Source organism: Salmo salar, chromosome ssa13, assembly GCF_905237065.1.
Source record: "Salmo salar chromosome ssa13, Ssal_v3.1, whole genome shotgun sequence".
Classification (NCBI taxonomy): domain Eukaryota; kingdom Metazoa; phylum Chordata; class Actinopteri; order Salmoniformes; family Salmonidae; genus Salmo; species Salmo salar.
This window is the reverse complement of record NC_059454.1, coordinates 5,911,198-5,924,300: the sequence shown is the minus strand read 5'-3', so window position 1 is coordinate 5,924,300 and position 13,103 is coordinate 5,911,198. Positions and strand designations below refer to the sequence as shown.

Below are 13,103 nucleotides of genomic sequence, written 5' to 3'. Positions count from 1 at the left end.
TTACAACCAGAGCAGAGGTACAACTTCTATTGAGAACTATTATACCAGATGTATTACAATGACCTTAGTGGTAAGACAAATGCACATTTGTTTTGAAGACAGATTGTCAAGGAAAGCAATAGTAGGGACTTTCTGGTGACAGTTCCACCTCCACCACTCATCAAATTATAAACTCTAAGCCTGGATGTGTTTTGATGGTGTGTGTGTCATGTGTATTTGCTGCAGATGGAGATAGTGACCTCATCTCAAGAGTTCACAACCGTTTACAGAGTAAGACAACTGCTCTCGCGAGATCCAAGGGCTCATGCAATGGGTCTTATGAAACAGTTTCACGGATCTCGCGTGAATACGCCACTGACGGCAGTGAAATTGAGGCAGGGGTGAGAGGTACCCATGAGATGTTTTGAGAATTTTTTTTATACAATTATTTATTTAAATAAAAATGGCCGCCGTAAAGAGCGGAGACGAGAGACTGTAAGTGTGAATTACATGTATTCACCATTTCAATGTCGAGTTAGATGAATGTTCAAGTCGTTTAAAATGTATTGCTGTATTTAGCTAAAGTAATGCGTTGTATTTTTGTTATGAACTGGTCAGCGGGCAAGCTTACTGAAAGAGGCGTTCTGAATACGTCACCAAATTATACATAAATAAGTATTCCCCTACTTTAGCAGATCATAGATGAGCAAGGAAATTGTCTCAGTTAGATTGCTATCGTGTGTGTGTGTGTGTGTGTGTGTGTGTGTGTGTCATTTTCTGACCTTTTGAAAACACACCCTGTAGATTTGTAAATATATTTACTGTCAACAAAAATATATACCCAGTTGTGTTCTTGTGTTTGCACTCTGTTTGTCCATATCCTCCACCCTCAAAACCAATTTGGCTTGCTGGCTAAATAGCTGGATAGGATGGAGCGTCATCCGGTTACATATGTGGCCATTTGACGTGGTAATTTTGCGACAGAATAGCCACATGTCATTACACATTTGTTGTTATGACGTAAAACCATTTATTTATTTTCTTTACAGAGAAAATGGGTTGCTTGGTTATGACGACTGTTATCATCTAGCTAAATACTAGAGGTAGCTGACATGAGTTGGCCCATTTTCTAGAATAACAAATCATGTTATGAAGCAATTAAGGTATTGCTTTAATTGCATGAAGGACAGAGTATGATATGGCAGTGGTAGAAAAGTATATTGATGTACCGTGAAAATAATGCCCCGTATTTTCGCTACACTGGCATCTGGTATGGAGATATTCTACATAGGACAATTTATACAATTTATTTTATTTTTATTGTAAATATTCTTTATATGCATTACAATTAGTCAGTTAGGTTGAAGTGAATAGCATATTGTGATGTAGCTGCTGCTGTAGGCTACATCTAACTTTACTGTTGTGTATATCAGAATAAGATGCTTGTGTGTACGTGGATCGACCATGTGCAGTACAAAATATTCGAACCATTGACATCTCTTGCCTAGTGGCTTCTCTGGCTGGCTGCGTCATTCAATATGCCTGCTATACGGACGGTGCTTATCTCCACAGTGAGTAGAATGTGGTTCAGTCCAGTTCAGGCAGACTGAAGGTTTTGTCCTTAATGCCATATATATATATATTTCATATTTTGTGAAGAAACAGCACAACACAATATTTTTTCCCAAAATGTGTTTTTTTACGACCTTTGTAAACAGGTAGTGAGTAGGTTGGGAGCAAGCTGAGGCTTGTAACTTATCTGTGACTTTTTGTTTAAAACATGTTGTACTCTTATCGGCATTGAAGATAAGTTTGCAAAATTCTTGGAACTTTCAATAAATTCCCTGTTCCCCCCCCCCCCCCAAAAAAAAACACCTTGGTCGGAGGATACCGGATTCCCTGCTTATTCCCTCCAGATTCCGGGAATCCTCAAACTGGGATTTCAGGAAAACCAAGGAATTTATAGAAATTTACAGTACATTTTTTTTTTTTTGGCAAACCTAGCTAAGGATAGCCATTCTTCATATTCTCTGGTCTGATGAGCTGAGACCATGCCTCTGCTTTGCCTCTCGCCCTCATGACTAATGTTGTCTTCCACAGCAGTGAAGATGCCAACCAGAATCAGAGCTCCAACGACAAGGACCCTAAGACACACAGCAAGCCAAAGAAGGTGAGGCGGGAGCGGACGGATATGGAAAAAGAGAGGCTGGAGTCTTCATCCACCACCACTACTATGTCCTCCCCTCCTCATCCTCCAGTCCAACAGCCCAGTGCAGACCAAGACCAGCCGCAGCCGGCTGAGGCGGGGCCCTCGGAGCCCATGGTTACTGCAGTTGGTGAGGCCTCGGGTCTCTTTGAGTCCCCTGCGTCGCCCAAACAGAGGAGGTCCATAATCAGAGACCGTGGTCCTTTGTACGACGACCCCTCTCTACCCCAGGGCTGGACACGTAAACTCAAACAACGCAAGTCTGGGCGGTCCGCCGGAAAGTTTGACGTCTACTTGATGAAGTGAGTAGGCTATGAGAGAGAGCCATATCAAGAATTGTCTCTCAAAAGCATATCCGAAATAACGTCATGATATAATCATATTAAATATAATACAGAGAGATATGATACAGAGATGTGATATTAAATATTTTGCTGGAAGTAGCGAAAAAAAAATCTTGTCTGTTTCATCCCTCATTGATATTGTATTGTGACTGAATCATATAGAGAGTGTTTTACAAGACTGGTTTAATGTGACTGAATCATATAGAGAGTGTTTTACAAGACTGGTTTAATGTGACTGAATCGTATAGAGAGTGTTTTACAAGACTGGTTTAATGTGACTGAATCGTATAGAGAGTGTTTTACAAGACTGGTTTAATGTGACTGAATCGTATAGAGAGTGTTTTACAAGACTGGTTTAATGTGACTGAATCGTATAGAGTGTTTTTCAGGACTGTTTTGAGGTTGATGGAAATACAAAGATGGATTACACTTCACAAAGTATTCAGACCCCTTGACTTTTTCCACATTTTTTTACGTTACAGCCTTATTCTAAAAATTGATTAAATAAAAACAATTCCTTGGTAATCTACACACAGTAACCCATAATGGCAGTGTGAAAACGGGTTTTTAGACATTTTTGCAAATCTATTAAAAATAAAAAATACCTTATTAACATAAGTATTCAGACCCTTTGCTATGAGACTCATAATTGAGTTCAGGTGCATCCTGTTTCCATTGATCATCCTTGTGATGTTTCTACAACTTGATTGGAGTCCACCTGTGGTAAATTAAATTGATTGGACATGATTTGGAAAGGCACACGCCTGTCTATATAAAGGTCCCACAGTTGTCAGTGCATTTAAGAGCAAAAACCCAAGCCATGAGGTTGAAGGAATTGTCCGTAGAGCTCCGAGACAGGATTGTGTCAGGGCACAGATCTGGGGAAAGGTACCAAAACATTTCTGCAGCATTGAAGGTCCCCAAGAACACAGTGGCTTTCATCATTCTATAATGGAAGAAGTCTGGAACCACTAAGACTCTTCCTAGAGCTGGCCGTCCGTCCGGACAAACTGAGCAATCAGGGGGAGAAGGGCCTTGGTCACGGAGGTAACCAAGAACCCGATGGTCACTCTGACAGAGCTCCAGAGCTTCATCTATGGAGATGGGAGAACCTTCCAGAAGGACAACCATCTCTGCAGCTCTTCACCAATCAGGCCTTTATGTTAGAGTGACCAGACGGAAGCCACTCCTCAGTAAAAAGCACATGACAGACCACTTGGAGTTTGCCAAAAGGCACCTAAAGACTATCAGACCATGAAAAACAAGATTCTCCGGTCTGATGAAACCAAGATTGAACTCTGGCCTGAATGCCAAGCATCACATCTGGAGGAAACCTAGCACCATCCCTACGGTGAAGCGTGGTGGTGGCAGCATCATGCTGTGGTGATGTTTTTCAGAGACTGGGAGACTAGTCAGGATTGAGGCAAAGATGAACAGAGCAAAGTACAGAGAGATCATTGATGAAAACCTGCTCCAGAGCGCTCAGGACCTCAGACTGGAGAGAAGGTTCACTTTCCAACAGAACAACAACCCTAAGCACACTGCCAAGACAAAGCAGGAGTGGCTTTGGGACAAGTGTCTGAACGTCCTTGAGTGGCCCAGCCATGGCCTGGACTTAAACCCGATCGAACATCTCTGGAGAGACCTGAAAATATTTGTTTAGCAACGCTCCCCATCCAACCTGACAGAGCTTGAGAGGATCTGCAGAGAAGAATGGGAGAAACTCCCCAAATACTGATGTGCCAAGCTTGTAGCGTCATACCCAAGAATAATCAAGGCTGTAATCGCTGCCAAAGGTGATTCAACAAAGTACTGAGTAAAGGGTCTGAATACTTAAGTAAATGTGATTTCAGTTTTTTGTTTAAATTTTAATAAATCAACAAAAATGTGTAAAAAAGTTTTTGCTTCGTCATTATGGGTTATTGTGTGTCGATTGATTAGTTAAAAAGGTAAAAAAAAAATGTAATCCATTTTAGAATAAGGCTGTAACCTAAGAAAATGTGGAAAAAGTTCAAGGGGTCTGAATACTTTTCCGAAGATATTTGCTCAGTTCGTACTGGTACTCGCCCACCTTGTATTTCACCACACTTACAGTTGAAGTCAGAAGTTTACATACACCTTAGCCAAATACATTTAAACTCAGTTTTTCACAATTCCTGACATTCAATCCGAGTAAAAATTCCCTGTCTTAAGGTCAGTTAGGATCACCACTTTATTTTAAGAATGTGAAATGTCAGAATAACAGTAGAGAGAATTATTCATTTCAGCTTTTATTTCTTTCATCACATTCCCAGTGGGTCAGAAGTTTACACACACTCAATTAGTATTTGGTACTAGAACACGTCTCCTTCCTGAGCGGTATGACAGCTGCGTGGTCCCATGGTGTTTATACTTGCGTACTATTGTTTGTACAGATGAACGTGGTACCTTCAGGCGTTTGGAAATTGCTCCCAAGGATGAACCAAACTCGTGGAGGTTTACAATGTTTTTTCTGAGGTCTTGGCTGATTTCTTTTGATTTTCCCATGATGTCAAGCAAAGAGGCACTGAGTTTGAAGGTAGGCCTTGAAATACATCCACAGGTACACCTTCAATTGACTCAAATTATGTCAATTAGCCTATCAGAAGCTTCTAAAGCCATGACATCATTTTCTGGAATTTTCCAAGCTGTTTAAAGGCACAGTCAATTTAGTGTATGTAAACTTCTGACCCACTGGAATTGTGATACAGTGAATTATAAGTGAAATAATCTGTCTGTAAACAATTGTTGGAAAAATGACTTGTGTCATGCACAGTAGAAGTAGATGTCCTAACTGACTTACTATAGTTTGTTAACAAGAAATTTGTGGAGTGGTTGAAAAACTAGTTTTAATGACTCCAACCTAAGTGTATGTAAACTTCCGACTTCAACTGTATCTTTACAGAAAGGACGTTTACAGATCCGTTTACAGAAATGACGATTACAGAGATCTTTACTGCTAGGACGTTTACAGAAATTACATTTACAGATCGGTTTACCGTTAGGATGTTTACAGTTAGGAAGTTTACCGTTAGGATGTTTACAGTTAGGAAGTTTACAGTGCAGTTTACATTTAGGACATTTACAGTTAGGATGTTTAGCGATACATTTACAGTTAGGACGTTTACAGTCGGGACGTTCGTTGTGATCTGTATTTCAGCCCAGAGGGGAAAGCCTTCCGTTCCAAGGTGGAGCTGATCGCCTTCTTCCAGAAGGTCGGAGACACCGCCACCGACCCCAACGACTTCGACTTCACCGTGACAGGGCGTGGCAGTCCCTCCCGCCGCGAGAAGAGACCCCCAAAGAAACCCAAGGTGATGAAACCGTCAGGGAGGGGCCGGGGTCGGCCGAAGGGGAGTGGGAAGTTACGCCCGGCCATGGAGGGCGTGGCAATGAAGCGCGTGGTGGAGAAGAGTCCTGGGAGGCTCTTGGTCAAAATGCCTTTCAGCGCATCCAAGGCATCTGAAGCGGCGGGGCAGCCGTCATCGCATGTCGTAGTCGCCAAGATGCGCCCGGGACGGAAAAGGAAGGCGGAGACAGAACCGCAGACTGCTCCGAAAAAGCGGGGACGTAAGCCAGGGTTGGTGTCAGCGGTAGTTGGGGCGGCGGGTTCAAGTACTTCCTCCTACGCAGCGGCTGCTATCCTCGCCGCAGAAGCCAAAAGGAAAGCTCAGAAGGAGTCTTCCACTAAGCCGGTGCAGCAGACCGCTCTACCTATCAAGAAACGCAAGACCAGAGAAACTATTGAGGAGTTGAAAGACATTCCAGCTATAGCCGAGGCAGGGATAGGGACAGGGAGTGCTGTGGTGGTGGCAGCAGCAGAGAGGACAGACCAGGGACAGAAGGATCAGGGACAGAAGCTGCCAAATAGTCCGTGGAAGAAGCACAAGGACAGTCCCGTGACTGCCGGGCTGACCGCAGAGGACAGTGGTGGGGCCAGCGTTGGGTCTAATAGTGGGGCCAGTGGAGGCGGCAGCAGCAGCAGCGTCACTACCCCAAAGAGTCACAGCCACAAGAGAAAAGAACGTACGCCGCACAAACACCTTCACCATCGCCATCACCACCGTCGCCACAGTCACTCCTCTGTAGTGGAGGATCCTCTTCCCCTACCCTCCCAGCGGCCCCCTCACCACCACTTCCCCGGCTTGACTATGGGCCTGGTCTCCCATACAGCGAGGGCCTCGGTTGGGCCAGGGGCCCTACTGCAGAATGAGCCCCACGACCTGAGCACCTCTAGGGGGCCATGCCGGGCCAGCACCACCACGGCCAGAGGAGAGAGAGAGGAGGTCAGGGAGGTCAGACAGGACAGGTGTCTAAAGCCTCCGGTAGCTGCAGTGGTGGGAATGGGTGACACCAGGGCCAACAAGCATCATGTGGACGTGGCAGCAGGGACGGTGGAAGGGAGGGATTTGAGAGACATTGTATCCTGCTTAGTCGTACCCAGACCTAGCCGGGAGGAAACGGTCTCAGCCGTACCCAGACCTAGCCGGGAGGAAACGGTCTCAGCCGTACCCAGACCTAGCCGGGAGGAAACGGTCTCAGCCGTACCCAGACCTAGCCGGGAGGAAACGGTCTCAGCCGTACCCAGACCTAGCCGGGAGGAAACGGTCTCAGCCGTACCCAGACCTAGCCGGGAGGAAACGGTCTCAGCCGTACCCACACCTAGCCGGGAGGAAACGGTCTCAGCCGTACCCACACCTAGCCGGGAGGAAACGGTCTCAGCCGTACCCAGACCTAGCCGGGAGGAAACGGTCTCAGCCGTACCCAGAGCTAGCCGGGAGGAAACGGTCGAGTCTCGGACGCCGGTCACTGAAAGGGTTAGTTGACTGCATTGCAGGACCCATGTCTGTAAGGAGAGAGGAGACGTTTAGTGCAGCAGTGGATTTTATAAAAAAAAACAACAAACAGAAAATGTGTACATAAAAACAAAAGGCAGCTGTTGGTTGATGTTCTTTCTGTGGGTTGGGCTGTTTATCTGTTTATTGACAAACAAATAACGCAGTTTAATGGACAACCCACAACAGATTGCTTCCTGATACATTTGTACTTTTTTTTTTTTTCATTGTTTTGTTCTTTCTTTCTGCTTTAAACCTGTTAGTCATCCACTGCGACCCATGATCCTTTGCTCAAAGCTTACAGGACGTGGAGGACCTACACTTCCTGTATACGTCATCAGCCGGAAACTATGGAATCCATGGTTTAAGATACCATTATGAAAATGGGACTGAAACACGGTTGGATTTGCGTAAAGCCAAGGCACATGTCCTGTCTGGCCCTTTATAAGTGGACTTGCCAATGTTGTTGTTCTGTGCTCCATGGATAGAGGCCTCACAATATACATATGCCATGCAAGCTGCCACTGCTTCTGTCGTAGCATCCTCTTATTACGCACAGGGTGAGTCCAAAATAGCACTCTGTTCCTCATTTTAATGCACTGCTTATAGGGTCCTGGTCAAACAGTGTGCACTGTATAGGGAATAGGGAGCCATTTTGGATGAAGTCTCAGTTTCCAGTCCACGCTCTACAGTCTAAGGCCTATTCATTTAGGTGACATGTGTTTTCCTGAACCTATATTGTGTCCACACGTCCCAAATGGTACCCTATTCCCTATGTAGTGCACTACTTCAGACCAGAACCCTAAAATTAGTGCACTACATAGAGAAGAGGGTATCATTTGGGACTCACTCCTGAAGCTTTGAAACTAAAACACTCTTGATGCTGACAGATAACTTCCTATCTGATGGTTGAGGAGACGAAACCACAGGGTTTTAGAGGCTTAGATACACCAATGACGTGTCGTTTGATGAATGTTTTGGCTACTGAAAACAGGTTTCATTTTATTTAAACGTATTAGAATTCCAATTCTAATGATGCCTTTTCTCGTCGTTTACTTATGTAATGGAGACTGTAGTCCCACAAATACACAGAAGCAAATAATAGAATACCAATCATTAAAACTGTATTTAAAAAAAAGAATTACTAGTAATGCAAATTAGATAGTACATGGAAATTTTACCCAGTTTCTCCTAAATTGAGTGTTTCCCCACAGTCAGATAGGAAGCTAAAAGCACAACTGGACCCAGGCATTATTATAGCCAATGCTCCGTAGATTCGTCAATACCTAAAGTATCAAAAGTTTTCTAATACTCAAATTACATCCCAAAGACATTATAAATAACCAAATTCACTGGAGGAAGATATTTTGTTGTCTGTTGTGTGTGTGTGTGTGGGGGGGGGGGGGAATGTGTCAATAATTAAATGGTAGACAGCATAGTGGGTCAATTTCCACAACAACTAAGAGCGTTGAAGAGCGAGGCTCAACTTCTCCACTGTTTTGGTCCCGTGAAATCGAACCGGTACACATGCGCAGATACTGTGTGAGAGCAATACTTGCTCATCTCAATATCTCCGCTACTGTTCGTGGCAACATCATTTAGTCAAGTCTACCTTTTTTTTTTTTATGTATTCAGTTGCGTTCTAAAAATGTATTTCAAATAGAAGATGGATTTTTTGGGGGGACCAGGAATATTTAAACCAGTTTTGACACAGCCACTATGGATGTGAACACAGTACTTCTTTCTGCATGCTACTGGATTATCTTCTATACTCGTGGCTTCATGAAACTTCCTGTGTTAGACTAGTTGCTTTTCTTTTAGTTTAAACTCGCAGGTAGGAAGATGTGACACAAAACAAAACATAACGCATGCTCGTGGTTTTAGGCGGTTTTAGGAAGCTAGAACCTACTCCATGGTCACTATAGAGGGTTTTAGGAAGCTAGAACCTACTCCATGGTCACTATAGAGGGTTTTAGGAAGCCAGAACCTACTCCGTGTCCATGGTCACTATAGAGGGTTTTAGGAAGCTAGAACCTACTCCATGGTCACTATAGAGGGTTTTAGGAAGCTAGAACCTTCTCCATGGTCACTATAGAGGGTTTTAGGAAGCTAGAACCTACTCCATGGTCACTATAGAGTTTTTTTTTAGGAATGCTAGAACCTACTCCATGGTCACTATAGAGGGTTTTAGGAAGCTAGAACCTACTCCATGGTCACTATAGAGGGTTTTAGGAATGCTAGAACCTACTCTGTGTCCATGGTCACTATAGAGGGTTTTAGGAATGCTAGAACCTACTCTGTGGTCACTATAGAGGGTTTTAGGAAGCTAGAACCTACTCCATGGTCACTATAGAGGGTTTTAGGAAGCTAGAACCTACTCCATGGTCACTATAGAAGGTTTTAGGAAGCTAGAACCTACTCCATGGTCACTATAGAGGGTTTTAGGAAGCTAGAACCTACTCCATGGTCACTATAGAGGGTTTTAGGAAGCTAGAACCTACTCCATGGTCACTATAGAGGGTTTTAGGAAGCTAGAACCTACTCCATGGTCACTATAGAGGGTTTTAGGAAGCTAGAACCTACTCCATGGTCACTATAGAGGGTTTTAGGAAGCTAGAACCTACTCCATGGTCACTATAGAGTTTTTTTTTAGGAATGCTAGAACCTACTCCATGGTCACTATAGAGGGTTTTAGGAAGCTAGAACCTACTCCATGGTCACTATAGAGGGTTTTAGGAATGCTAGAACCTACTCTGTGTCCATGGTCACTATAGAGGGTTTTAGGAATGCTAGAACCTACTCTGTGGTCACTATAGAGGGTTTTAGGAAGCTAGAACCTACTCCATGGTCACTATAGAGGGTTTTAGGAAGCTAGAACCTACTCCATGGTCACTATAGAAGGTTTTAGGAAGCTAGAACCTACTCCATGGTCACTATAGAGGGTTTTAGGAAGCTAGAACCTACTCCATGGTCACTATAGAGGGTTTTAGGAAGCTAGAACCTACTCCATGGTCACTATAGAGGGTTTTAGGAAGCTAGAACCTACTCCATGGTCACTATAGAGGGTTTTAGGAAGCTAGAACCTACTCCATGGTCACTATAGAGGGTTTTAGGAAGCTGGAACCTACCAGTGTTTTTAGATAAGAAATCATGTGAACAGTGACATCATAGTCGGTCATATATAAAACTTATGGTTGGAATTCAATCAAATCTGCATTGAGCAAAAATCGGCATTCCTGCGCAGACAATAGTCTACAATTTGTGTGTTGATCACAAGCAAAATTTAAATCTGTTTTGTTTCACCCCATTAACAATGTCTCGCTAATTATATTAGTTAATTAAATTCGTTAATTACATTCGTTAAAACATGCCTTTTTTTTATTTTGGCTCAATAACAAATGTTTTAATGAGTTTTACCCTACACTCAATCCCTCATTCACACAGAAGCAATTCCATAAATTTACCGTAATGGCCCTGACCAGAAAAACATTGTTTCTAATCTGTTCTAATCTACTCAGTCTTGAATCTGAAAAACTTATTCTTGCATGTCAAAACTCCAGAGATCAATTTGTTATTGACTTCTTACATTGTAACATATTATGATAGTATAGATTATTATTACTTTAAAGTACCAATATGTTAAATCTGGAATTCTCTGTAATGGACATCGTGACGACAGTATGGATGTTGTGTAGAGTTGACCTGTTACAGTAGTTTTCTTAAACAGTAGTACTCAGTTTTGGCACAGCACCAGACGTCACAAAACATATATATATATATATATTTTTTAAATCTGCACGAGAATGTTTTTTGCCTTCTGTAGATCAGATGTAAGAACTGTGAAAGTTTAGACCCCCATCCTGTCTCCACCTGGGGAGAATATTTCCTATATCTACTAGAGATACAGACCCCCATCCTGTCTCCACCTGGGGAGAATATTTCCTATATCTACTAGAGATACAGACCCCCATCCTGTCTCCACCTGGGGAGAATATTTCCTATATCTACTAGAGATACAGACCCCATCCTGTCTCCACCTGGGGAGAATATTTCCTATATCTACTAGAGATACAGACCCCCATTCTGTCTCCACCTGGGGAGAATATTTCCTATATCTACTAGAGATACAGACCCCCATCCTGTCTCCACCTGGGGAGAATATTTCCTATATCTACTAGAGATACAGACCCCCATCCTGTCTCCACCTGGGGAGAATATTTCCTATATCTACTAGAGATACAGACCCCCATACTGTCTCCACCTGGGGAGAATATTTCCTATATCTACTAGAGATACAGACCCCCATCCTGTCTCCACCTGGGGAGAATATTTCCTATATCTGCCAGAGGAGGCGTTGTCCTCCTCAATAAAATACAAAGTGTAGACAAACAATAGTTTGGATGTGGCCCATATCTCTCCTCTTGCTTCGCCTCTTCCCTTGCCCTAGTGACTAGGGAGGGGCACAATGGATAATACGAGCTCTCTTGCTCACAAAGGGCTATGTAATATCTTCAAATTCACAACAGTGCGGGGAGAAATAACTGTTAAAGTCTAGTGTATCAAAAACCTGACATGATCACACCATCTGCATTGTTGCAGTTTGGATGTTTTGGTACAAGTTGACTGTTTTACTGAGTGAACCCCCAGTGACTCCAAGCACCACTGGCTCTTTCTCTCCCCCCCTCTCTCGTTCTCCCCCCCCGCCCCTCTCGCTTCCCCCTCCAGCTCTTTCTCTCTCCCTCTCTGCAGATCATCACAAGGATCTCTCACACTACACAAATGCCCTTTCCACCCTACTGAGCCAAGCTGAGCTGAGCTGTACTGTGCTGTCTCCGATATTATTTCCAGCACAGTTCCAGCAACTATGGTGGATGCGGAACTAGGTCAGTGCAGTGCAATTCAGCTTGTCTCAGCGCAGCTCTGTAGTGTGAAAGGATTTAACGATACCAGGGGTCTGACTCAGTCTTCAGTAATACGTCTCCCCTGGTTCAGAAACCTGGAGGTGGAGGCTAGAGGAGGATATGCACTTTTCATGCTCCATTTAATATTTAATGAAGCAGAAATGGGATATAGTAAATATCAAAAAGTAGGATGAAAAAACGAATTGGTTACTTTCAGTGCATTCGGAAAGTATTCAGACCCCTTGACTTTTTCCAGATTTTGTTACGTTACAGCCTTATTCTAAAATTGATTAAATAGGTTTTCCCCTCATCAATCTGCACACAATACCCCATAATGACATCACAATACCCCATAATGACATCACAATGCCCCATAATGACATCACAATGCCCCATAATGACATCACAATACCCCATACTGACAAAGTAAAATCTGTTTTTTTGTACATTTCTGGAAGAAACCCCCCGGAAATATTACATTTACATAAGTATTCAGACCCTTTACTCAGTACATTGTTGAAGCACCTTTGGCAGCGATTACAGCATCGAGTCTTCTTGGGTATGACGGTATAATCTTGGCACACCTATATTTGCTCCGTTCATCTTTCCCTCGATCCTTACTAGTCTCCCAGTCCCCGCCCCTGAAAAACATCCCCACAGCATGATGTTGCCACCACCATGCTTCACCGTAGGGATGGTGCCAGGTTTCCTCCAGATGTGATGCTTGGCATTCAGGCCAAAGAGTTTGGTTTCTTGGTTTCATCAGACCAGAGAATCTTGTTTCTCATGGTCTGAGAGTCCTTTAGATGCCTTTTGGCAA

The 13,103-nt window shown here is 43.5% G+C and overlaps 1 protein-coding gene across 2 annotated transcripts; it reads left to right on the top strand.

Moving 5' to 3' along the window:
- The first annotated feature begins 249 nt into the window (after positions 1-249).
- On the top strand, positions 250-12,745 carry LOC106566345 (methyl-CpG-binding protein 2). 2 transcript variants are annotated; one of them, XM_045692845.1, is made up of 3 exons: positions 250-474; positions 2,083-2,487; positions 5,708-12,745. In XM_045692845.1, the coding sequence occupies exons 1-3, from the start codon at positions 443-445 to the stop codon at positions 7,371-7,373; spliced, it is 2,103 nt and encodes a 700-aa protein (XP_045548801.1). In that variant the 5' UTR covers positions 250-442; the 3' UTR covers positions 7,374-12,745. The 2 variants fall into 2 exon arrangements, with proteins under 2 accessions (XP_045548801.1, XP_045548800.1); XM_045692844.1 differs by having other exon boundaries at positions 256-474; positions 2,080-2,487.
- The last annotated feature ends 358 nt before the right edge of the window (positions 12,746-13,103 follow it).